At 39.1% G+C, this 26527-nt stretch overlaps 1 protein-coding gene across 1 annotated transcript in view; it reads right to left on the reverse strand.

Moving 5' to 3' along the window:
• Positions 1-26527, reverse strand: part of LOC126483861 (protein bicaudal D) — a 110302-nt gene that overhangs the window by 64274 nt on the left and 19501 nt on the right. Inside the window, exons 7-9 of the mRNA XM_050107083.1 lie at positions 18818-18994; positions 11627-11800; positions 346-565 (exon numbers count right to left, since the gene is read on the reverse strand). Of these exons, the coding sequence (XP_049963040.1) occupies positions 346-565; positions 11627-11800; positions 18818-18994 (571 nt within the window). The remainder of the gene's footprint in view (positions 1-345; positions 566-11626; positions 11801-18817; positions 18995-26527) is intronic.

The following is a 26527-nucleotide window of genomic DNA, read 5'->3' on the forward strand; positions in this document are numbered from 1 at the left end:
AAGGCATAATGTCAATAAACTGTCTTAATTATAAATTGTGACTACCAACCATGATCCCATCCCGCTTCCTCTTTGATGGTATCCAAGATATGATGGTAAGTACGAAAAGGGATCCACGTACCACCACTCTCAACCAATCATCTCCCTTGTTATGACCTTTGACCTCTTGCATATTCTATCAAGTACATATGCCTGGCGTACATGTTGAGTGAAATGAAATATTCTAATTTCTTAATTAAATACCCCTAATTCACCTTTTTACACAAGTTTAGCATTTGTCATTTGAATTTAAGTCTTGAAACAATGTGCAAGATAGAAGAAACTTTTTGAGTGAATTCTACTTACTGGCTGAAGCACCCCCTTTCTTCTCATGGTCCAGCAACACTCTGCTTGGTGTCTCTCCATTGACAGTGCAAACATGATGATAAAGTTGTGCAAGCTCATCTGATACTGCTTGGAGATCATTCTGGGCTGAGTCTAATGAGGAACCAGCTTCAGATGCCAACTCTCCAAGAAGCCGTACATCAGTCTGAAGTTCCTGGGTTCGCTGCTCAGCATCTAACAACTTGAACAAAAGTGAAAAGCAATCTGTGAATAAGAATTAAATAACACATCTAATACAACCTATGCGAACAGGTTTTAATTCGTTATTATAGGTATTTTTAGTGGAATAACAACTGTCCCAACACTAACACTAAAATCATTCTGCACCCACAATATTAATTTTAAAAAGTTTCAAGTTGCAACTATGCTCTTGTTCTTTTTCTAACAAAAGGCTCTGCTCCAAATGTAACCAAAAGAGAGAGTAATTAAATGAGATTGCATTATAGCAATTATGATTTCCCTTTATCCAAATTGAAGTAAAACACATTCACAATACTAAAACAAAAGAAATTAAACAATATCTTACATTATTTTGAACAAGAGAATCATTTACTATGATTTCTGGATATGGCCAGCAGTTTGTTCTGCCTACGTGTACATTACAATATATTTTACCTCAGGCAAAGAAACAAAGGAATAAGGTTCAAATCCCTATCCAGCTATTCAGATTTAGGTTTTCCGCAAGTCACTTCACACAAATGCCAGGATGATAGTTTTGACACGCCACAACTGACTCATTCTGTAACATTGTCTAGCTGCAGCTTATAACACATGCAGCTTATAACACATTCGGTCTAAACCTAGTTTCCTTAGTTGATTCCAAGTTTTGGTGCTGTTGCTGAGAAAAGAGGTCCATATTTGTGTTCATTTAACAACATCTCAAAGCCTCTTACTCCTCCAGTCATTTCTACAGTCTATTTTTCTTCTTCTGTTTCCAGTCCCACTGTCCCAGCTGGTATTTACATGTTCATTGACTGCTACCTACGATCACATTATTTCTGTTACCGGAATTACTACTACTGGGATCTTTTCTTTATAGAGCAGACTGTCACATTCATTCCACTTCTAAAGCTCTCTCAAAAGAAAGAATTCCTGGTCCTCCCCCAGCCTTTGCAACTGTTCACAAACATCACAACAAAATGCTAATAGCCTTGTGTTACAAGAGAAAATTATATTACTAACATCTACAGTCAAGATGCAAATCACTACTTCAAAACTGATTACATCTTTTATGCAACAAGAAGTTAAAGGATCCTGACATACTTAGAAAATGAGAATTTCACAAAATTCAATGGCTGATGCCCTGAAATGACTTTTCAAAGGTTTATGTAGCACATTAAACAGTAAAGTTGTAAAAAATATTGCACGCATTTCAAACAAACAGAAGAAATTTCATAAAATGAAGATTACTCACAACAAATCATGCTTAGAGAACAATACTATAATCCTTATGAAACAAATAATTGAGCTCAAAATGTGACTGAATATGAAAATACTGCAATAGCCTGAACTCAGGAATCCAACCTACCAAAATTTTCCTTCCTAAAATCAATTAAACAGGCAAAATTACTTCTATACTTGGTGTTCTGAACAGGGGGTAGGCAGGGGAGGGACAGGAACAGAAAGAAACTTCATCAAACCAAACAGAGTACACCGGAACTCTTGTAGTTTCTAAAAGGCTCATACTAGAAAGAAAGAGAAGACTGGAGGGAGTTAAATTGGATATTTGCTGTAAAAATACCTAGTAACATAGTTCGGAAGACTTTTACATCTATTCACCATAAAAAAGCTGTAATATTAATTAGATATTAGGTAAAGACAAGACAGAAATATTTAATACTCATCATAGAATAGTTGGACCCTTTTCCTAATTTTATTACAGCAACAATCAAATAGAAAACTATTTCTGGAATACTGGTCCAGCTAAGCTACAACTTCAAGATAGCAGGCAGTGAATAAGACGAAGAGCTACAGAAAATGTCTCTCTAATGCCTAGTAACCAAGACTTCAAAAGAAAATACTTAAAATGTACAATAAAATACACAGCTGTTTGAAAAAAGTGTCCCATATTCCTACAGGGGGTAATACTGGTTAAAACTAGAAAAAAATTCATATATTTATAAACAAAAGTTTTTTAAGTAAAAACAGTCTAAGATGGAAAGTAAGTTTTTAATATTTATTAATCAGTTGACCGGTTTTGATCATGGTATGACGATCTTCAGAGATGCACTCCATGATGATGGCTGGAGAAGTGTGGCAAGGAGCAGCCCACTATGTAGTGTTGGTAGACACTAAAGTGAAACATCACCTGATCAATAAATTTTAACAATGTGCATTTGATCTTTAAAAACTTATTTTAATTTCAAATGCTGTTTCCCCATGACCAATGTTCCTACAAGTACATGTCCAGAATTCAATAATTATTGAAATACAAGCCATTCTTCTTGTGACAAGTAACGTGAAACAATTGATGGTAAGACCACGTTACTGTTGCAGACCACTGTGCGAGGAATTACCAGCACTACTGGAGAAAGTTATCCTTGTAGAAAGACTATAAGCAAAATTTATGCATGATGAGACACCTTCCTGTTCTCTATGGATCATGCACAGTTCCTCACTGCAATGTTTCATGGATGAATCATTCGTCAAGGTGGTCTGATAGCATGGCCTTCCAGTTCACTGAACCTGAATACAATGAACTTCTGGCTATGTGGCCATTTAAAGGCACTGATGTATGTCCAATCCATCAAGAATATGCAGATATTACAAGAGCACATGACCAATACATGCTGTGCAATCTGAATGGAGGCATGTGCATGATCCACTGAGGAGAAGGGCTGAAGGCTGTACTGTAACCACACCCGACACTGCTTAGTGTCTACATCTGTGTTAGTTAGTTAGTTGGATGTTCTGTTGATCAATAACATGGTACAGTAGCCATTATGATGTGGAATGTGTCAAGTGCACAAGAAATGCAAATATGAAACAAGATTTTTTAATATACAGTGTTAAAGATTAATATTTCTATTATTTACTCCATTCCCTTAAATGGCACAACATGCATATACGATATTTACAGATTCATTTATTCCTGTTCAAGAATTCATCTATGGAACAGAAGGAGTTGTCAAGGAGATATGATTTCAATTTATTTTTGAAGCTATTACTGCTGTCTGTCAGACATTTTATTTCATCTGGTAATTTGTCGAAAAGTTTTGTAGCAGCATATTTTACCCCTTTCTGTGCCGAAGATAGGTTGAGTAAAGGATAGTGTAAGTCTTTCTTTTTTCTGGTATTATAATCGTTAATGTCACTGTTGTTTTTAAACTGGTCCATGTTGTTGAGAACAAATTTCATTAGTGAGTAAAAGTACTGTGAGGCTGTTGTAAGAATTCCCAATCTTTTATAGAGATGCCTACAAGATGTGCGACTATGAACCCCACACATTATTCTAACCACTTTCTTTTGAGCAGTGAATACTTTTTTGTCTAAGTGTTGAGTTACCCCAAAATATTATTCTGTATGACATCAGAGAGTAAAAGTATGCAAAGTATGTTAGCTTACTAATTTCTATATCCTCAAAATTGGCAATTATTCTGATTGCAATGAGAGGACAGACTGGCCCATATCTCAACAGTCATTGATTTCTGGACATGACATTATGGGAGTTTTTCTTCTAGTTTTAAACAATACTACCTCCACCAGACTTTTTGTAAACACACTGGACAGGTCTGATCAATTTCTGGATATATCGACAATGTCAGCATTTATATATCTGTTAAAATGGAATGAAGATACAACAAAATGAAGTTGTCTTCAATCTGAAGGTTAATTTGAGCATCATTATCTTCATGTAGCATGATCCCACTGGAGGTGATATGCCTGTGCCTTCCTTTGGCCTTTGAACTGACTTCCTGAGCTAGTTAAATTGTGGACTCCAAACAGAAAAAAAGTCTTAAGACTGACCATGGATCAAGCCCATGAGCTTTGGATCTGTAGTCTGGCACGTTATCACTGAGTCACTGAGATGCACATAAGTGCATAATATAGACCTCAAACTCCAATACATTACTCCACAAAGTTCATAGAGTTACTAGATAAGGAGCTTGATGACTTAAGTCTTGCCGAAAAGGGACAAATTCAGTTTCTACCGCCCACAGTCCCATAAAGATACACAGTCCCATAAAGATATGCATTATTGAAGAAGTAAGCAACGACTGCTAAACAATCAGCCGAGGCTGAAATGATGGCTTGAGAGGTGATATTTAATAGAATTCATAATTAAAAAATCTTATTGCAATGTATGAAGCGAGAATCTGATAGCTAGATACTTCAGAATTTTAAATTTTTTTTAGAAAAATTCCTTCTTATGGTCTGTGTTATTGGCCACAAGTTTCTGGGTGGAAAGGTAAAGAAAATTCTGAAAGACTCAATAATGAGATAAATGTTATTCATATGACCTGGTGTGGCTAACTGTAGTATACACCGAGCATAATTTTATACGGTAAACTCAGTGATATGAAGAAAGGAAGTGAAGTAGATCAGGAAGTAATGTCCCATTAAAAATGAGGTCACTAGAAAGTGAGTACAAGCCAGGAATGGACAAGGACAGGAAAGAAATAACTATGTCTTTTACAAAAGAACCATCCTGAATTCACAGTAAATAATGTAATGAAGCACAGAGACCTAAACCCATAAGACCACAAAGATTTCCGCTTTGGTCCTCCAAGCTGTAAGTACACTTCTTCATCATCGTGTGACTCTGCTCTGTAAATTGGTGATTTTCAAGTCATAATCCTTTTCGATGGTTTGATGCTATCCTCCATCTTTTTCTACCTTAAGTTACTATGTGCACCTCTAGATAGTTATTACAACTCCCAACATTCTTTATTATCTGTTTTGCATACTCTGGTCTTGGTCTGCCTCTATGATTCTCCTACCCCCAAGCACCAGCACCAGCACCTGCACCACCACCACCACCACCACCACCACCACAACCACAACCACCACCATGTTAAATGTTTCTCGACATCATAGTAAATGAAAGCATTGGTGAACTAACCTGATAATACATGTTTACATAAAATCGAGTAAAAAAAACAAAAAACTGTCAACAAACCAGAAAAAAATTTTAATTGATTGTGTCTTTCCCCAACCTTCATTTGGGCCACTAACACACTGTAGTAGCTATTGTATAACTTAACAAAGATTTATTATAATATTTATTGAATTTTTTAAAACTGGACTTTTTTTCTCTCTTGTGCTAAACATCTTTGTTTTATGAATGTGATGCCACATGAATAAAGAAATTACTAAAGAAACAACAATCATTAGCAGCACTTTACAGGTTACTGAATGTTATGAGGCATCTGAGAACTATAATAAATGCTTATCCTAATAATGGTCATAGCTGTGGAAGGTTAATGAGGTAATTTTGCTTTCTTTTTAAACTAATTCAGTGCTGCAGTCACAAGGTACAAAGCTGTGACAGAAAATGCATGAATTATTGTCTTGAAAGGTCCTTTGAACACCTTTGTGTACACATACTGCACCATACTATAATTTTTGTTTTGAACCTGCAGTTTTCAGTATATATATATATATGTAAATGTTCTACTTATTGTCGAATCTTATTAAGGAAATTGTACAGACAATTTATCATTTCACTGGGCCCCTTTCTCTCACAAGTCTCATCATACAGATAGAAGTAACTGTTAGAGCTGGAAACTGTTTGTAAGTTGCTATATTACATAAATTCAATAAAAGAATATAAAATAAGTAAAAGTTTTAATCTGCCAGGAAGTTTCATATCAGCACACACTCCACTGCAGAGTGAAAATCTCATTCTGGAAACCTCCCCCAGGCTGTGGCTAAGCCACGTCTCCGCAGTATCCTTTCTTTCTGGAGTGCTAGTTCTGCAAGTTTCGTAGGAGAGCTTCTGTAAAGTTTGGAAGGTAGGAGACGATATACTGGCAGAAGTAAAGCTGTGAGTACCAGGCGTGAGTCGTGCTTCGGTAGCTCAGATGGTAGAGCACTTGCCCGCGAGAGGCAAAGGTCCTGAGTTCGAGTCTTGGTCGGGCACACAGTTTTAATCTGCCAGGAAGTTTCATATCAGCACACACTCCGCTGCAGAGTGAAAATCTCATTCTGGATACCTGCATTATGTTGTTCTCCTTTCACATGCCAAAATGTGACCACAGTTTGGTGTAATGACAAGGAAAATCCTGGATATGTCTGGTTCTTGCCCTGTCAAGTCCATTCCCTATGTTATTCCAAATTGATTTCATGCACGTCTGATTCTTGCATCGTACAATGGGGCAATTTTCAAATGACACAATGGTAGTAAAATCTCATTTTTGAACAAAATTGAGACATACCTGGTTATTGCACCAATGCCTTCAAATATCCCACAAACTTATCCCTTCTTCTCGTAAGTGTCTTCCATAGGCTTCTATCCTTGTTAGAACTTTAAAAAATGGAAAATCGAGGATGGAATGTAACAATTAAGAAAAGGATAGTTGTTACTCACCAAATAGCGGAGATGCTGAGTCGCAGATAGGCACAACAAAAAGACCGTCAGAAAGTGAGCTTTCGGCCAACAAGGCTTTCATCGAAAATAAGACCTTCGTCAAAAATAAACACAAATGCAACTCACACACACTTGACCTTAGTCTCTGGCTGCTGAAGCCAGACTCAGATACTGTGATCGTTAGTGTGTGTATGTGTGCATGCATGTTTGTGCGCTGTCTATTTTTGACGAAGGCCTTGTTGGCTGAAAGCTCACTTTCTGACAGTCTTTTTGTCGTGCCTACCTGCGACTCAGTGACCTGTTAGAACTTTTTCATTTTGTATGTTATCTGTCTACTTAATTTTTAACATTCTTGAATAGCTCGACATATGAAATGCTTCCAACTTCTTCTTTTCCAGATTTCCGACAATCCATATTTTGACTCTAGATTTACACTTTAAGGAACTTCGTTCTCAGTGCCATACCAACATTTGATATCATACCAGTTTATGAGGAGTGAAAAGTATTTTGGGTAAGATGTTTCTCATTTCTGAGCACAATGATGAATAGTCGAAGCCCTATCATTTGTTCCAGTCCATGATGATTTTGAGTGATGAGAGTGGGCCGTTCCTTTGCAGTTAACCGTTGGGAGTGGTCGGAGGATTAGGGCTGTGTGAGGACTTGGTCTGGGAGGTAATGCCTGCCTATGAAGCCCTTCAACTTAACCATATCCCTCAATTATTCATCATTGTACCCTGAAATAAGGACCATCCTACACACAATCACTCTGCCCCCTCCTAAAGTGATGTTCCATTGCCCAGCCAGTCTACACAATATACAGACCCCTCCTTAAGTTATGCCCACTCCCAACCACTTGATACATGAGTCATGCCCCTGTGGAAGATCCAGCCGCAAGACATATCCAACAAACCCACAAGCTCATCTTCTCCTGGTCCCATGACACATTTATCCTTTCACACTAAAGGCAATATCACTTGCTAGCAGTAATATCAATATCATTTCTGTTGCAATTTCTGAACACCATTTTATGTGAGCATGACTTCAAACCAGCTGTCCAACTGAATTCACAGTCACTGCCAAACTGTGGCCAAGAACGAAACTGGCTTCTCAGTGGCAGAATACACTACTGAGCACAACACGTTCAACTTCAATGGCTGTTTCCTAACATGTGCCATATGAGCACGTCTCTTAACCCTAGCTTCACTAGACTAAACAGATGGGAGTCGTCCTTGCAATGTGTCCCCTGCTCCCATAATCATCCTCTTGGCCCAATATCTGCTAGCCCCCTGTTCCATACCCAATTCCACCAAGGCCCAAAACACTAGCTTCACTCAACCTGCACCCACATCCTTTTCTCCGTCTCCTAGCCAATTCCATCCGACATTTCTCACTTGTAGTCAAGCTGCAGAACTGTAGTCCTAGTGGAGTGCATTTAGCCAGCACAAAGTACCCATAAAGGTAAAGGTAGAAGGTGTGTGTGTGTGTGTGTGTGTGTGTGTGTGTGTGTGTGTGTGTGTGTGTGTGTGTAAAATCAACAACTGTGTGTGTGTGTGTAAAATCAACAACTGTTCCATATGGTATGTAGGATACATAAGACAAGTGAAACAGCTTCAAAATTCAAGGAGAATTTTATGACCACAGTACCAAAGATGGCTGATGCTGATGCTGACAGATGTGCATATTACCAAATTATCAGTCTCATAGATCATGGTTGCAATATTAACACAAATTATTTACAGAAGAACGGAACTACTACTATAAGCTAAACTTGGCGGTCGGATCAGTTTGAGTTCCAGAGAAATAACAGAACATGTAAAGCAATACTGACACCATGACAATGTTGGTTGGAGTGCACTCTTTGAAATTCTGAAGTTACCATGGAGCAAGTGTCTGCAAAAACTGTAAGAGTTAATGGAGACACTTGCTCTCATGCTGTGTTCACATTTATTGTCAGCAACTACTTGTATCAGTATCTGGATTGTTTCTACATTTGTGTCCATGTTTACAACTGTTATTCGCTTGTATGTGGAAGAATAATAAACTTTGGTTCATTGTGACCATGCTGTTGTTTACGTCTCACAGTAAGATACAATTGATGACAGATGGGATTCCTAGTATGGGCTCCCGGATTGCAGCTGCCTATCCAGTCTTGTGTGAAGTTGTTCACCCCGTTCAGCAAGTTTGGCTGGACAGGCCTCCATGCAGGGCTTCTGATGCCAGTTGTAACTATTTTTCCCTATGTCACTTCCTTTCAGTATTCAATGGTGCTGTTTTCTCAGCTATGGACAGGCTGTCGCACAGGGTTGTGATCCTGCTGCCCCACGGTGGGATGTGCTACACCTCTCACATGAAGGACGTTGGGGGCGGGGAGTCTTGCATGTCAAGTTATTGGCCCATTGGCACGTGTCTTGATTAGTCATTGAGACTGATATTATGCATCTTGTCACAGGCTATCCCCAGTGTGCTATCCAATAGACAGCACCACATGTGATGCTCTCCTCCATGGTTTGCACCCCAACATCTGTGAGAACCTTCCTAAATTCTTCCTGGTTGTTGGTTGTCAATGCTTTCTCTAAATTTTCAGACTTTATCTACTGTCAGTTGCTGTCAGCCATGGCTATGATTCAAGTCCTCTCTGAAATTTTTTCTATTGAAGAATTGCCTTATATGCTTGTGCTGGATAATGGTCCACAGTTTGTGCCTCAAGCGTTCCCAAATTTTTCACTCATCAATGCATTCACCATGTGATTGCTCCTCCGTTTCACCCTCAATCTAATGGTAAGCCAGAAAATCTCTTCCACAGATTCAACATTAAAAATCAAGAAGTATGTTGCAGACTTCTCCACAGACAAAGTACTGACATGCTTCTCGCATTCCCACGGGTTTATGCTGGTAGGGGATCGGAGACTGGCGAAAATGTTCCATGGTCACCAGCCACGCACCCTCTTGCATCTGCTCATGCAGCCGCACCACTGTCCGTTGCTGTGGCCCTCGTCGCAGTTCGCTCCTGGCTCCACGGTCTGGGCCCGACATGTTCAGCTGTCGACCACAGTGGATTCTGGTCACAGTTTACAGCTGCTGATGCTGGCACCTCTGTATGGTGTGCACCAGTAATGGGCTGCTGGTATGCCATCACGACCACTTGGATCTTTGCACCACAGTTAGGGCCGTGCGTCAGCCACTGCTGTCTTCGCCTCCTCCCTCATCATCTGTCTCAGCCTCATGGGGCATACTTGCTATGGGGGTACACCTGCCCTCCTTGTAGATGTCACCGCACTGTGTCCTGCCTCTGCTCAAGGATCCAGCAGCCAGCAGCCACCCCCCCACCCCCTCCCCCCTCCTCCGGCACCTGCTGCTGTGCCTTCCTGCGATGATTCGCTGCCACTGGCAATTCCACTGGCAGCTGGTTTGGTGCCTTCCAGCCCTTCAACACCAACCGAGTGGCCAGCGCCTCCACTGCCGGTACAGTTCCACCATGCAGAGGAACCAGACGTTGAGATGCAACCAGCACCCTTGTCACCAGTCCTCTCTTATGGTACTTCACGGGGGAGCGGCTACTGCGCATGCTCACGGCCGCACCCCTTCCACCCCTGTACACTGGTTCTGGCCTGAAATCTCCTTCCGCCGCTGATGTCATCACCTGCGGCATCCGCCACAGAGGCCATGGGTGTTTCAACAACTGCCCCAATGCCCATATCAGCTGAGCATCCTTCCTCCATGAGCAGAGGGGTGCTATAACCCTGTACGTAATACTTGGATATGCATCGCAGCACCAGGTCGCTGGCACGTTACTCTTCAAATATTCCGCCAATGGCATCTGCGTGGGCCGGCCACCAGAGGCTATCTACTGTGGGCCACATGACTTGTAAGTACAGCACAACATCTTTGCGCCATCTATCAGAGTCCCCATCTTTATATGCTCTCATACTTTGTTCATACTCATGGTCAGAAACTGCTTGTTTCAGTAACCAGATCTTTTTTAAGTTTGTGCCTACATTCTGAACTGTTGTTCACTTGTATGTGGAAGAAGAATAAAGTTTGGTTCATTGTGGCCATGCTGTTGTTTGTCCCTTACAGTAAGATACATGTAGTTGAATTAAATGAGATGATACTGAAGAAATTAAATTAGGAAATGAGATTCTATGATGTTCAAAACAGAGAGAATACAAATGGCTGATTGACAATACCAAGAAGAGTGCTCCAGCAATATAGACAATAAGAGACTTTTTGAAGTTACTGAAGTTTACACTGGTAGATTGGGTAACTGAAATGGGGTACTGAAATGGGGAGGAAACAATTTATGGTGTATCTTGACTAAAAGAAGGAATAGGTTGATAGAACAAATCCTGAGTTATCAAGGTACAATAAAAATGGCTCTGAGCACTATGGGACTTAACATCTGAGGTCATCAGTCCCCTAGAGCTTAGAACTACTTAAACCTAACTAACCTAAGAACATCCCACACATCCATGCCCGAGGCAGGATTCGAACCTGCGACCGTAGCGGTCTCGCGGTTCCAGACTGAAGCGCCTAGAACCGCACAGCCACACCGACCGACCAAGGTACAATGCGTTGGTTTGGAGGGAAGAGGGGTGGGAGGGAGTTAAGAAGTTAGAAGGAGACCAAAGCTTGTATACAATAAGCAACTACAAATAGACATAGGTTATGCAGAGATGAAGAAGCCATAGTCACAGAATATGACAGAACAATTACCTTATTTTTGAGATTCGTAACTTCTGTTCTAAGTTGCAGTGTAGCATCACTGCAATTTAGACCCTTCTCCAGCTCTTGCAAATCACTGCGCAACTGTTCAATTTCATGGGAAGCTAATAAAAACCACTGCTGATACTGATTAACAATCAGTACCAACTTGTCAATTGCTGAATCCTGAGAACATCAATATAACACTACAATGAGACACAAAATTTTCCAATGTTGATGAACTTAATATTAATCTTCAGCTACTGTAACCTAAAACAGTATTAAAAATACAATTTTATAGGGTAAGGAAGAATGGATTATGCTAATACACTGATGTGAAAAATGTTATGACCACCTGCTTCATAGTGTGTTTGTACATCTTTGGAATGAAATACATAATTGATTCTGTGTGTCAGGGATCCGGCAGTTTCTCCGCAGGTTCTTGGAGGTATGTGGTATTAGATGTCTATGCACAGGTCATGTATTTCACTTAAGTAATGGGCCGCTGATTTGCGTATGCAGTGATGGCGCCTGATAACAACCCAGATGGGTTCCATATTATTTACATCAGGCAAATTTGGTCATCAAGACATCAACATGGGTTCACTATCTTGCTCCTCAAACCACTATATCATGGTCCTGGCTCTGAGACATGGACATTTATACTGCTGAAAGATGACATAACTGTCAGGGAACACATCAAGCACGAAGGAATGCAGGTGGTTCTCTGCTGTCAGCATGTCTTTGATTACTACCATAGGTCCCATGCAAGTGCAGCAGAATGCCTCCCATAGCATAATACTGCTCCCTCCAGCCTGCGTAAGTTGTGCACTGCACATTTCACACTGCTGTTTGCCTCAATGACAGAGTTTGTGGAGATGACCATCAACCTAATGCTGCCAGAATGTGATTCACCCAAAGAGGTGACACATTTCCAATGATCAATGGTCCAATCCGGATGGTCCCGTATCCACTGCATTCTTAACTGACAATGTCATTGGGTCAACAAGTGAAAATGTAGGTGTGTTCTGCTGCAGAGCTACATGTTCAACAATGTATGATGACTGGTGTGCTCTGAAACACTTGTGCATGCACCAGCATTGTGCTCTTTCAGCAGAGATTCCATCATCTGTCACCACCTATCCTACTTTACAGAGCAGACAAACCTCTGATCCCCACATTCTCTGAAGAGTCGTGGACGTTGAACCATATGGCGGCTTGTGGTAGTTTCACTGTCCTTCCACCTCTTTCTGTAGAAGCTCATGACAGTAGCACAAGAACATTCGACCAGCTTCACCATTTTTGAGATACTAATTCACAGGCTCTGCGTAATAATACTCTGTTCTTCTCAAATCCACTTATTTCAATGACCTTCGTCAAAGCCACTTATTTCAATGGATTTCCCCATTTACCGCACATATTTTCACTAGAATGATCCCTGTCAGTGTCTGCTCCACTTACACACATTTGTTGCCGCATCAAATGCCCTAAATTCCATCAGATGGCATTCAATGTCACAGTGGGTAGTAATCATAAGACTTTGGCTAATCAGTGTATTTGTTTGTGCTGCAGAAACAGATTTTCATGGAAAATTAATAATAAAAGTTACAACATACAAGGCTCCTTATGGTAATTTTGAATTATTTATGAAACAATTCGATGCACTAGTAAACTTCTTAATTTCCAAACGTAAATAGGTAATGTTAAGTTCAAATTTTAATTTAATTTTTTTTCAAGTACACCTATTCTAGAGTTATATTTGAGTGTCTCACATGTCTCCTAATCTAGCTCCTCTCACACAATTTGTAACAAGTGTTATGGGAACCAGCAACAATGCTACTGAGAACATCATAATAGTAATATGTGAACATGAAAATTTGAAGTACCAATTTTTCATATTAATTACTTAAAAGTACTTTGCCATAAATGTGCACAAAGAAAGAGTCACATGTGTACGTAGCCATTACAAGTGATGATAGGAAGTACAAGCTTTCAAATTCATAACTCTGATGTACCCTCTCTATCATGCATTGAAATCTCCAGTATGTGATCATCAAATCTGAAGTGCTATCTTAGTAATGAATTCTGTAAACAATGTTTTAAATTGGTATTGTTACTTTGCTGACTTTTCTGTAAGAGTAACTTTGTGGTCATTTGCTGCCATTACCAGAAAATATGAAGCAAGTTCCTAATTTTTAATTTTTTCATTTTGAACGACTACAACTTACTCCCTTATTGTACAGGAACAATATTTGTTTTAGGCTATGTCTAGAAGGAGAATGCTAATGGGTTGGAATGAGAAATGCCAAGCTAGGCAGACACCATTTTTGTGTAGAGAAAGTAATAGGAATGTGGATATTCATAAAGATAATGCAACTGTCTTGTTTTAAGGGAAAAGTAGATCTGCCGGCATTAACACTAAATTTATTTTTCAATGCACTTTATCAAGGACACACTTCAAATGATCCAAGAATTCAAGAGAAATCAAATAATGATTTCAATAACATTCACAGTTACAATGCAGCATTTGCTACGGTCAGTTCTGAGGCCAAAATTTCAGATACAGTGTTAGATGCAGTGCATCACTTTAAGATACTTGATATTTTTATCACAGGCTGGTTCCAAAGATTTCAACATATGGTCACTTGCCATGTCATCCACAGTTACATCTTAGTGGTATTGACACTGCTTTTCACTATAGACTGAATGAACAATCAAATCAGTCAAGCAATACTGATAACAATGTAATGCATTAAACTGTTACTGAATAAGAACATGCCCATTCTTTTGTGTGTTATTTCGCTGCAATGAAAGATTCCTGCACAAGAGTGGAAAATAAAAGTACATAAAGTTGTATGGTTATTACAGTTAATTAAAATTTAGACCTCTGGTGTTATGATGATGCAGTGCAAACTGATGTGGCTGCTATTTTTACAGCTGACAGTGACCCACCACTCTAAAGAAATATTGCGTGTTTTTTAAAAAACACTGGAACAGCTAAAAACATCTCTGTTTTGGATTTCCTAACAGACACACTGGGTGACATGCTACTTTGTTCCATAATACACCAAACACGTACATTGTGAGACAGCCTAAAAGTAAAGTTACTATGTTGCAATATACATACTATCGCCTTTCAACTTAAGTTGATTTCAGCCTTTTAAATCATTCACAAAAGCTATTTTTGCAGTGGATTGTTGGTCTTTATGTATGTATGTATGTATGTATGTATGTATTGAAGGTACAACAATCCATTTCCTAACACAGAATCAGACAGTTCTAAGGTCAGAAATTTATGAAGAAACTCAAATGATACAGTAAATATTCATCATTTAGTTTTTCTCCACAAAATATGAACCAAAATTACTTGGCTGCAATGTCCAATGTTCAACATTTTGGGAAATGTCCGAGCCATCTGGATACTGTCTGAGCCATCTGGATCCTTCCCTCCACCACCAGCTTTTCTGAACTGTGCAAGTGGGAATTATCCTCACAACACATTCTTGGCCCCATAATTATCCCGGCCTCAACCGATGGTAACATACTGTCCTGCACCGTCCACCCAACAGGTTCCACCCCCTGTCCTATTATCTCCTCCCATTTTCATCTCCCACCCTGCGTATTTGTAATCCTCTGCCAATGCATCCACCTGTCTTTCCCCACTCCTATCCTTTCTTGCTCCTTTCTTCCCTACCCCCGTGCCCCACAACCCCCTGATGCTGTGCCTCTTAGCAGTCTTGTTGCTGCACACTCCACCAGACAGTGTTCATTCCTCTTGCCACCAGTACACTACTCTCCCTCTCCCTTCCTCTTCCCAGCATCTCTCCAGACTGATGATTGCATCCCAAATGATAGTTGCATTCTGGCCCGAATGCTGGAGTTGACAGTCATGTGTGCATGAGGGATTGGTGTGTGTGTGTGTGTGTGTGTGTGTGTGTGTGTGTGTGTGTGTGTGTGTGTGTGTGTGTTTGTGTTTTTTTTTTACTGATAAGAGGCTGTGGCCGGGCTGCTTGTGAAGGCAGCCATGTCATCTACTAGCTCAGCTGTAATCTAATTGCACAGCTTTTTATATTGTTATGACTACCAACTAGTTGTCCATCAGGATGAACAGCCACTGCAAAACTGTGGTCAAGAGCAAAGTAAACCTCTTTGTGCCACAAGATGTGGCTGAAGGATTTCAAGGAATTCAGCTACTGAGACAGTGACAGTGCAATAATGAAAACCGCTTCAGACTATCTGTTACTCAGGAATGTAGCATGTACTGACAAACTTACGGAAACAAACAAAATCATGCCATTCATGAAAGTTACACGAACACTTAAATAGTGCATGCGTCATGTGACTGATAGTGATAATGGATTGACTTGCATACTAAGCATAAAAACACAGTAACAGTTACAAACTAAAGAACTACCTCATACACTATAATGAAAGTTGCATCTGTTAACTGCAAGAAACATCACAAGGTAAATGTAAACCCCATTTTCACATGAATATAAAGCAAACTCTGTTTACAGAACTGATAACTGCCATGTAATATGTGAGTAGATATTTTTGTAAGTGGAAATTACAGAGCGTATACTCAGACAAGAAAAAAAATTCCAGTATTTTTCACTGTTAAAAATACACTTTTTCCCGGTAAAAATACAGTTTTTCTGTGTCAATAGACAATATACTTTCTCTTGGAGCTGTAAACTTATCAATCCTTTGAATGGTAAAGGTTTCATACACTGGCATAGAACTTTCCAACACTTTAGGAAACAAAACACAGCAAAAAATTGTGTTTTAGAAAGATCTTTGATACACAGCAACATGTACACTACATATTTTCTTATTATGAAAGTACAAATATGAATTCCACCAAATACAGCACATCAGTTTCTGAAGCACTGAGGTCAAGATTGCGAAGTGCTTTTCTCAACCACATCACAGCTCACGTCACACGCCAGTCAGTGACAGTAGATATTCAGAGCATAAACATATAGTGTAGCTACGAGGAAAGCTGAGCTTTCGTATTGGTCCCTTTTTTGTGCACGTGTCCCGGTAAAATTTTAAAAGACGACATACATGCCTGTCTTCTGGGCCCAAAATTTTCCTAATTGGCTGGTCCTCAAAATGTTAAGTTTTGAATGAGAGTTGAATGCTCTGTGATTTAGGAAAGTCATCCCACGTTCTAACACATACCATAAATCATCTTGCATAAAAGGAAATTTACTTTGAAAGTAACACTCCTCAAATCACCATACACAATATTTTCTCACAGCCTGTTAGAAATAGGGTTGTTTGAGCAGTTGCCTCAGAGTGCAAGAAGGAAGGCATTATTGGGGATGCACAGCGAAGATGATATAGGAGGCCCATGCTTGATGTTTGTTCTGCTCATACACCCTCCGTAGCATTACTGTTTAGAATTTCATGTGTAGTTGGGCATCACGTAACACTGTGCACCATGTTGTTTGGAAGGAACATAAAGAATTATTATACTTAGGGCAACCGTTTTGTTATATCCTGTCCCAATAATTAATAAAAAATTAGAATTCAGTCCTTGGCACAACATTCCCATTTCAAAACTAGGCTCTACAAATCAAAGTATCCTAATATTTTGTGATGTGGCGACTTTAACAAAGTGTTTTGTGTGTGTGTGTGTGTGTGTGTGTGTGTGTGTGTGTGTGGTTTTTTTTTTTTTTTTTTGCTGTGCCCTACTGTTAAGTAGCATTTCCAATCATGTTCACACCCACACAGCTCACCACAAGAAGCTAGTAAGAAGGAATACAAATTTCTTGCAAAAAACTGTTGTTCATATACATGTGAACTAAGGACAACAAGCTTTTCATAATTTTTTTTGAACTGTATAAAAATTGACAAGTTACTTGTGAAACCAGGAAACTACATAATTGTAAGTTTATATTCTACTCCAAGAGTAAATACAAAGCCTTCTGATGAGTTACAATGATAAAACATTGTGTGCTGCCAGTCCATAACTACCTGAAGAGTGGTGTTATGTAAATTTAAGATATAAACAACACAAATTAAGAAATAACGTCAAGCCCAGAGGAGGTAGTAGACAAGTGTTGAAACATGTCTCATGATCCACAAACATTGTGCTTCATGGAAGGCAGATATGTAAAATTCTGCAAAAGCTTTTAAGTGAGGTTTTCCGAAAGCCAATTTTCTTGGAGGACCATTACTGTATTATCTCATGTTCAGTTCTTTATTACGGCATAATGCCATAAGTGCCAGAAGATGAAAATGTGTACTTGAAATACTGCGAACAGCTGAAACCAGCTGACAGTATGGAATGAAACACTTCATTTCAAATAAATTGACTGCCTTTGGGGATAACATTAATAAAAGCTTAATTCATTTAGCAAACCAATGCAATTACTGCCAATAACATGGAAATGAAATAAAATCAGGAAACTGAAACTAATAACATATTTTAGTCTTTCATAAATTTGTGAATAAGCTTTAATTCATTTGATAGCTTGCAGCCACAGAAATCTGCCTTGTTTTCATTTGATGTGAGAGCTGTAAATGAAGAGAGAACAGCAAAATCACAAAACATAAAAACAGGTCACGTGAAGCCTACTCCCCACTACAACTCTGACTGCTTTGCGCATACGTGAGTCTGGCAGCCTGAGCTGGGTACCATCTGGCTGCTTGCAGCTACTGCTTATAAATCCAACAGCCACATTTCAAGTAAGACGCGGGAGAAAGCGCTGCTCATATGCAACTTAAGCTCTGTGCATGTGCATGAGGCCACTGGCAACTGCTCAAACAAATCTAAATTGAAACAGTTGTGATTCCACTCTCGTCAAAAACACTTTGTTGTTATGAAATATTGCACAGTCTTCATCCTAAACCCTTTCACACATTTTGCTGTCAGCAGACAATTGAGTACGGTATTTTTCTCTTGTTTATGTTTCATCGCTGCAGTATTATTCTGCAGTAGCAGGCTAAAGTAACTTCTTACCAGTAAAACAACAAAGATGTCAAAACTAAAACAATGGAAAATGCCTGAAATTCTAAAAAATTTCTAGGTTTTTCCCGGTTGTCTCCCAGATAAAAAATTAAAGGGTTTTCCTGGATTTCCCGGTTTTAACAGGGTATATACTCCCTGCTAGATTGTGTTCATTTCCAGAATAAAAATACAAAAGTAAATTTTAGCTGAAAGAAAGAGGTTGTGTGTTTCACTAGAAGCCTGACCTGAACATTGATGCCAAATTGATCTTCAGCCTTCTGTCTTAGATGCTGCAATGAATCCACATGTGCTGCAAGTTGTACAAGTCTTGCTACAAAGGCTTTGAGCTCTCCATCTCTCTTCTCAACATGGGCTTGTGAGTCCTTTAGGTTTTGTGTCAGTTGTTGTTTCTCTGTCTCTGCCTAGAAACAGGACATATCTTACGATTAGTGAACAAGTATAGTAAGAACAAAACTACTTACATTCCAAGCAAAATGGATCAACACCCCTCCTCTCTCTCTCTCTCTCTCTCTCTCTCTCTCTCTAACACACACACACACACACACACACACACACACACACACACACCAATCTTGAAATCCATTGATCCCATCCAGAAATAGAACCTGCAGCAATCTTGGTGCACTGTAACACAACACTAAAAATCTGTAAACTGTGTTAACAATAAACTACCAATATACGGCTTAATCCTATTCCTGTATATGCCCACTAAATGTAATTAAACAGACCACAAAGAAACCTGTTCCTTTGAAGAATGCTGATACCTCACAAGCCATACCAAATTAATGCTATTTATCTCCTATTACTAGCTTAAATTTACTTAATTAGATTGGTGTTTTTTAAAGAAAACTTTTACTGACCTACAACCATAAATAGTGAGTCCTGTTTACAGTTTGTCACTACTTGTCATGCCACTTTTTCTTCAGCAAACATTGCTGCTTGCCATGTAGCTAGCCGAACTTTTCAATCCTCACGTTCAGATACTCAGATACTTTGTAGAAAGAGTAGCTAAGGGGGAAAGTTTTTAATTTTCTTTTGAACTGTTTGAGATTACCAATTTCTTGCATTATACTAAACGGAAGCCTTGTCAGTACTTTTCCATCAGAGTCCAACTCCACCCTTAATTCTGGACAAGAAGGAAAAGTCTATACGAAAATTGTTTTTGAGTCTTGTTGGGACTGTATACACCACAGTTCAGCTGAAACTGACATTTATTATGAGGAATAAAATCCATTACAAAGTAGATGTACTGGTATGTGAATGTAAGAATTCCAAGATCCTTGAAAAGATGTATAGCTATCTACTTTAAACAATATTCCTACTGCTTACTTATACTCAATGAACACTATATGTGCTTTAGATGCACAGCTGCACTAGACAACAAGGAGTTTAGGGCAGCAGAATGAGAGTGCTTCTATGGACATAGTTCACATATGTATTGACTTAATTTTAACTTGTTATCCAACTGGACCCCCAAACTATTTACAGGTTTTGTGTCCAGTAATGTCTAATTGTGATGTTAGCATGTCATTTCTGTTGTAGCTATTGGGCGGTGTTGGTGATAATTTTGTGAGACTGAGACTCAACGACCTGATGCAAGTCTTTCAATTGGTCAACACTTTGGAGACCTGCATATCCCTAACCTAGTCCAGTAATCAACTTCAGTTTAATGTAGGTAGAACAAAATGTTGTTCTTGGTGAATCTTCACATCACTGACAGATGAAAGTTAGGTTAAAGGCAAGCTGAAAAATCTCCATGGTTCATCCAGTATTTGACTCAGCGATCTCTCAGTTTCCAGGCATGCACTTTTTCATTGGACCACCAGGCCTGATGGCCCTTGGATGACCACATACCGTATTAAAGGACATGGGCAAAGAAGGAAGAGGCAGACCATATCTCTGTGAAGAATCAGTAACTGAGAGAAAAATGGAGGCCTGCTGCTCAAAGAATGGCATATTCCAATTGAGACAAAAGTGAAAAAAGTGAAAATCAGTCACAGATCAGTAATCAACATTCTGCTTGACATTTTGAACATGGCAAAGGTCACTGCAAGCCGAGTTTCATGACTGCTCATACTCATTCAAAAAGAAGGCTGAACTAAGGCAGCAGTGGAAATGTTGCAGCTGTGTCAAAACAAACCAAATGACTTCTTTAGTTGCATTAACAGCAAACACAATGGCTGGATACATCACTATGACCCAAGAGAAAGAGGTAACATTAGCATGGGGATTCACCAATACCAAAAAAAAAGGTGAAAATCTGACCACAGTTAAGCAAAGTGATGCTGAGGTCATAGTGCGGTTCCAACAAATTACAAAAAGGGGAGGTTGTCAAGTCTTGGGTCATTCTGCATAGGATACTCACACATGCTCAAGGTTCCCATTCATCCGAATTGATATGGGTCAGTGTTGATTTTTAACCAAATGTCCCTTTTTGGAGACAGTGAAATGCGAAATGCCCCAAATTTTTGTCTTGTAGTGTCACTCTGTTCTTCTTTCAAAACTAATCACCTATCCTGACAATGCTTTGTTCACCTGAAGTTTTAGATTGATGGCCTTTCATTCACATGAAAAAAATAAATGGTATTGGTTATCAAATTCGATATAATGCAGCATTTCTTTCAGAAAAAAATGCAAGTGCAAACTAAATGGTAAGGTGCTGCAAATTAATGGATATCGTAAGAATGCTGCAGTGCAAAATTCAGCATTGGGCATGGAGGTGGCACCAACATAGTGACTCACATGAAGTCCAACAAACATACAGCTGTCTCTCAGGTTAACTCTTCTAGGTCAAAAATTGGTAATTACTAGGGACCAAAAAATGTAGCATCTATTTTTGGTAAAATTTGCATTTATTTTTGTCAAAATTCACATGTACCTTTTTGTCTGTCAATGATTAGATGCAAAATTTCAAAGGGTTGTCACACTATGTGAGTGAAGACAAAGAACACCCTAGTCCTTTGAACTGACTGTTAAAAACAGTGCTGATTTGGAGCTTTTTGACTGGAATGTTTGCCTTCAGAAAAACTTCAACATCTTTTTTTCCGAAATGGTCTTTGTTTTCCTTGTTTGGCTGTTTTTAAGTATTCAACAAATATAATATTGTTCTGTTCAAAATCAGCAGCATTTTCCCACTTGTGAACTGAACTCATCTGTGATTTAAGTTGTTTCTCAGCATTATTTGTCTTTTCCTGCCCATTTGATGATTAAAAAATCTGCAGAATATTAATTTCCACCTTTTGTGGGCACTCACTGCTCTGTGACCCATATCTGACTATGCTATAGACAGAGCTGACAAGACATGAAGCACATAAGTAGAGCTGAAAGCAACTCTAATTTGAACTTTGGGGGAAGAATTTTGGGGCAGTCAAGAAACATGACATATCTTGTTTCCCAATCACTACAGCGCATTGTGCAGACCCTATATAGTGGCTGCCGGTAGCAAGCATAAACGAACAGAATTTTGACCACCACTGGGGAGACAAATGGTGCAAGGAAAGATGCCCCCACCTCCTTCTCGCAGGGCCTTAGCCTACACCCGTGTTCTGCAAAACTGTAACTGACACAATGTCACAGGGATCACCGATCTCTCATGGTGCTGCAAGGGTCATAATTGAAATCAGTGATGAGCCAGGAATAGTCACTTCACTCATTTCAGAGTCAGAAATGAAAACAATGAGCAACGCACAATGCAAAGCATTGAGGTTGGCAGAATATTGTTAACAATGTAGGTCAGGTGGTATTCAATGCAGAAACTGTTCAAAACATTTGCCACCTAACTTATCATGTTAAAAGTGTCGGCATCATACCAAAAATTGAACTTGAGCTACCAAACAAAACAAACTTGTCTTTGTGACAAAATGTTAGGTGCTAGGTCCCACAGCTGAGTACTACGCAGCATTACACAACTTGTATCTTACTATTAACAGATCATTCAGTCACCCACAATGGGCATGGCACCAGAGATTTGAGCTCATCGATACATCATGGCATTTTTGCACTTTTTATTTTTCCAATAGGTTCTTGTGTACAATTACTTCCCAAACTGGACTTTGCCAGATGATGTAAAATGCTAGCAACTGAAAATTGGTAACATTTTTGATGTTAATAAGCATAAAATAAAGCTATTTCAAACTATCTCAGATAAAATAGTTCCTCTGAATAAAATCCCCTATGGAATATAATCTACTAATTAATTTTGCATTTTTGCATTGTGAGACAGAATTCGCATCTATTTTGCATTTATCACAAAATGCAAATTCTTCTGCTCCCTACAAATTACCTACCAGTGATGCTAGTTTCAGACAGGGAAAGTGACTTTCGGTGCAAGAAGCCACATTTGCATACCAAACAGTAACACACAATCAGAGTTTCAAGTCCATGAATCTCATCATTGACAATAATTAAATCACTGTTCAACAAGAAGCTCTCGTGCTCGTAGACAAAAACCAAATCAACTATCAAGAATACGACTGCTTTTTATTATGGAACAAATAATGAAGGAACAGAAAGAAGCAAGTTTATTTCAGTGATGATAGATTCTTCCACCCGCATGGACTTCAAGCCGTTTCCTCTGGTGGATAGGTTCTACTGCACAGATTGAGGCATCAGAGAGTAAGTACTAGAGCTGGTAAAGTTTGATGATGAAAGTGCACAGCACCTGACTTGATATTTCTTGGAAAAGATCAATCTTAAGAAAAAGGTAGTAGCAATTATGGAAGACAACACAAATATCAATTATGGAGGAATGAAAAAGAAACGTAAAAACAATGTTCATTTTAAACGGCACGAAAAGAGAAAACATAAGATAATATGAATATGATGCTTTGCTCATATTGTGTATAATGCTGTCCAAAGTGGATATATTCATGAATGGTGTGAACCATTTCTTTAACCTCTTCAGCCAATAGAATGAATTGCCCTAAATAAACCCATCAGTTCTTAAAGAATTGTATAGTTTTATAAAATCTGATATCCTGTACATCACAATGAATGAGGAAAACTATCTGATGGGAACTGTTGTGTAAGTACATGGTGGTTATAATTACATTTTCTCTATTTAACACATAATAACATGGTACCAAGCACACACCAACCACAGTAGCAAAAAGTTTATATGCCAACTAGCTCTGCAGATGATGAAGAAATTGATGAAATGTATGATGAGATAAAAGAAATTATTCAGATAATGAAGGGAGACGAAAATTTAATAGTCATGGGTGACTGGAACTCAATAGTAGGAAAAGGAAGAGAAGGAAACATAGTAGGTGAATATGGAATGGGAGTAAGGCATGAAAGAGGAAGCCGTCTGGTAAAATTCTGCACAGAGCATAAATTAATCATAGCTCACACTTGGTTCTAGAATCATGAAAGAAGGTTAAATAAATGAAAGAAGCCTGGAGATACTGGAAGGTGTCAGATAGATTATATAATGGTAAGACAGAGATTCAGGAACCAGGTTTTAAATTATAAGAGATTTCCAAGGGCAGATGTGGACTCTGACCACAATCTGTTGGTTATGAACTGTAGATTAAAACTGAAGAAACTGCAAAAAGGTGGGAATTTGAGGAGATGGGACTTTGAGTGAACTGAAAAAACCAGAGGTTGTACAGAGTTTCAGGGAAAGCATTACGGAACGATTGACAGGGGAAAGAAATACAGTAGAAGAAGAATGGGTAGCTTTGAGGGATGAAATAGTGAAGGAAGCAGAGGATCAAGTAGGTAAAAAGATGAGGGCACACAGAAATCCTTGGGTAACAGAAAAGATACTGAATTTAATTGTGAAAGGAGAAAATATAAAAATGCAGCAAATGAAGCAGGCAAAAAGGGATACAAACGTCTCAAAAATGAGATTGACAGGAAGTGCAAAATAGCTAAGCAGGGATGGCTAGAGGACAAATGTAAGGATGTAGAGGCGCATATCACTAGGGTTAAGATAGATACTGCCTACAGAAAAGTTAGAGAGACCTTTGGAGAAAAGAGAACCACTTGCATGAATATCAAGAGTTTTGATGGAAACCCAGTTCTAAGCAACGAAGGGAAAGCAGAAAGGTGGAAGGAGTATATAGAGGGTCTGTACAAGGGCGATGTTCTTGGTGACAAATTACGGAAATGGAAGAGAATGTAGGTGAAGATGAAATGAGAGATATGGTACTGCGCGAAGAGTTTGACAGAGCACTGAAAGGCCTAAGTCGAAGCAAGGCCCCGCGAGTAGACAACATTCCATTAGAACTACTGATGGCCTTGGGAGAGCCAGGCCTAACAAAAATCTACCATCTAGTGAGCAAGATGTATGAGACAGGCGAAATACTCTCAGACTTCAAGAAGAATATAACAACTCCAATCCCAAAGAAAGCAGATGTTGACAGACGTGAAAATTACCGAACTATCAGTTTGATAATCACAGCTGCAAAATACTAACACGAATTCTTTACAGACGAATGGAAAAACTGGTAGAAGCCGACCTTGGGGAAGATCAGTTTGGATTCCGTAGAAATGTTGGAACATGTGAGACAATACTGACCCTACGACATATCTTAGAAAATAGATTAAGGAAAAGCAAACCTACATTTCTAGCATTTGTAGACAGAGAAAGCTTTTGACAACGATGACTGGAATACTCTCTTTCATATTCTGAAGGTGGCAGGGGTCAAATACAGGGAGCAAAAGGGTATTTACAATTTGTACAGAAACCAGATGGCAGTTATAAGAGTCAAAGGGCATGAAAGGGAACAGTAATTGGGAAGGGAGTGAGACAGGGTTGTAGCCTCTCCCCAATGTTATTCAATCTGTATATTGAGCAAGCAGTAAAGGAAACAAAAGAAAAATTCGAAGTAAGAATTAAAATCCATGGAGAAGAAATAAAAACTTTGAGGTTAACCAATGACATTGTAATTCTGTCAGAGACAGCAAAGGACTTGGAAGAGCAGCTGAACCGAATGGACAGTGTCTTAAAAGGAGGATATAAGATGAACATCAACAAAAGAAAAACGAGGATAATGAAATGTAGTCATATTAAATCGGGTGATGCTGCGGGAATTAGATTAGGAAATGAGACACTTAAAGTAGTAAGCGAGTTTTGCTATTTGGGGAACAAAATAACTGATGATGGTCGAAGTAGACAGGATATAAAATGTAGACTGGCAGTGGCAAGGAAAGAGTTTCTGAAGAAGACAAATTTGTTAACATCGAGTATAGATTTAAGTGTCAGGAAGTCATTTCTGAAAGTATTTGTATGGAAGTGAAATGTGGACAATAAATAGTTTGAACAAGAAGAGAATAGAAGCTTTTGAAATCTGGTGCTACAGACGAATGCTGAAGATTATGTGGGTAGATCACAGAATGAGGAGGTATTGAATATAATTGGGGAGAAGAGAAATTTGTGGCACAACTTGACTAGAAGAACAAATCGGTTGGTAGGGCATATTCTGAGGCATCAAGGGATCACCAATTTAGGATTGGAGGGTAAAAATCATAGAGGGAGACCAAGAGATGAATACATTAAACAGATCAGAAGGATGTAGGTCGCAGTATGTACTGGGAGATGAAGAAGCTTGCACAGGATAGAGCAGCATGGAGAGCTGCATCAAACCAGTCTCTGGACTGAAGACCACAACAACAACAACAACAACATGGAAATTAATTACCACATAGGGACCAAACTTGGTAGCATATTGTCAAGGATGGGGAAAATAAATAATGCAAAATCAATTCAAATGAAACACTGTTAATGTGCTGCTATGGTACATCATACCATTACATACCAGTACCATTACTGATACAAAATGGGCTCAATATGGCACCCATCAGTGTCTAGAAGAGTCTGAAAGCACAGGAATGCATTCTTCGTAGCAGACTGAAGCATGTCCGTAGGTATGCACACTATCTCTCTTGATATGTTGCACTTCAGATCAGCATGTGTGTGAATGTTCCCG

The sequence above is a fragment of the Schistocerca serialis genome, chromosome 6 (genome assembly GCF_023864345.2).
Source record: "Schistocerca serialis cubense isolate TAMUIC-IGC-003099 chromosome 6, iqSchSeri2.2, whole genome shotgun sequence".
In the NCBI taxonomy this organism is placed as follows: domain Eukaryota; kingdom Metazoa; phylum Arthropoda; class Insecta; order Orthoptera; family Acrididae; genus Schistocerca; species Schistocerca serialis.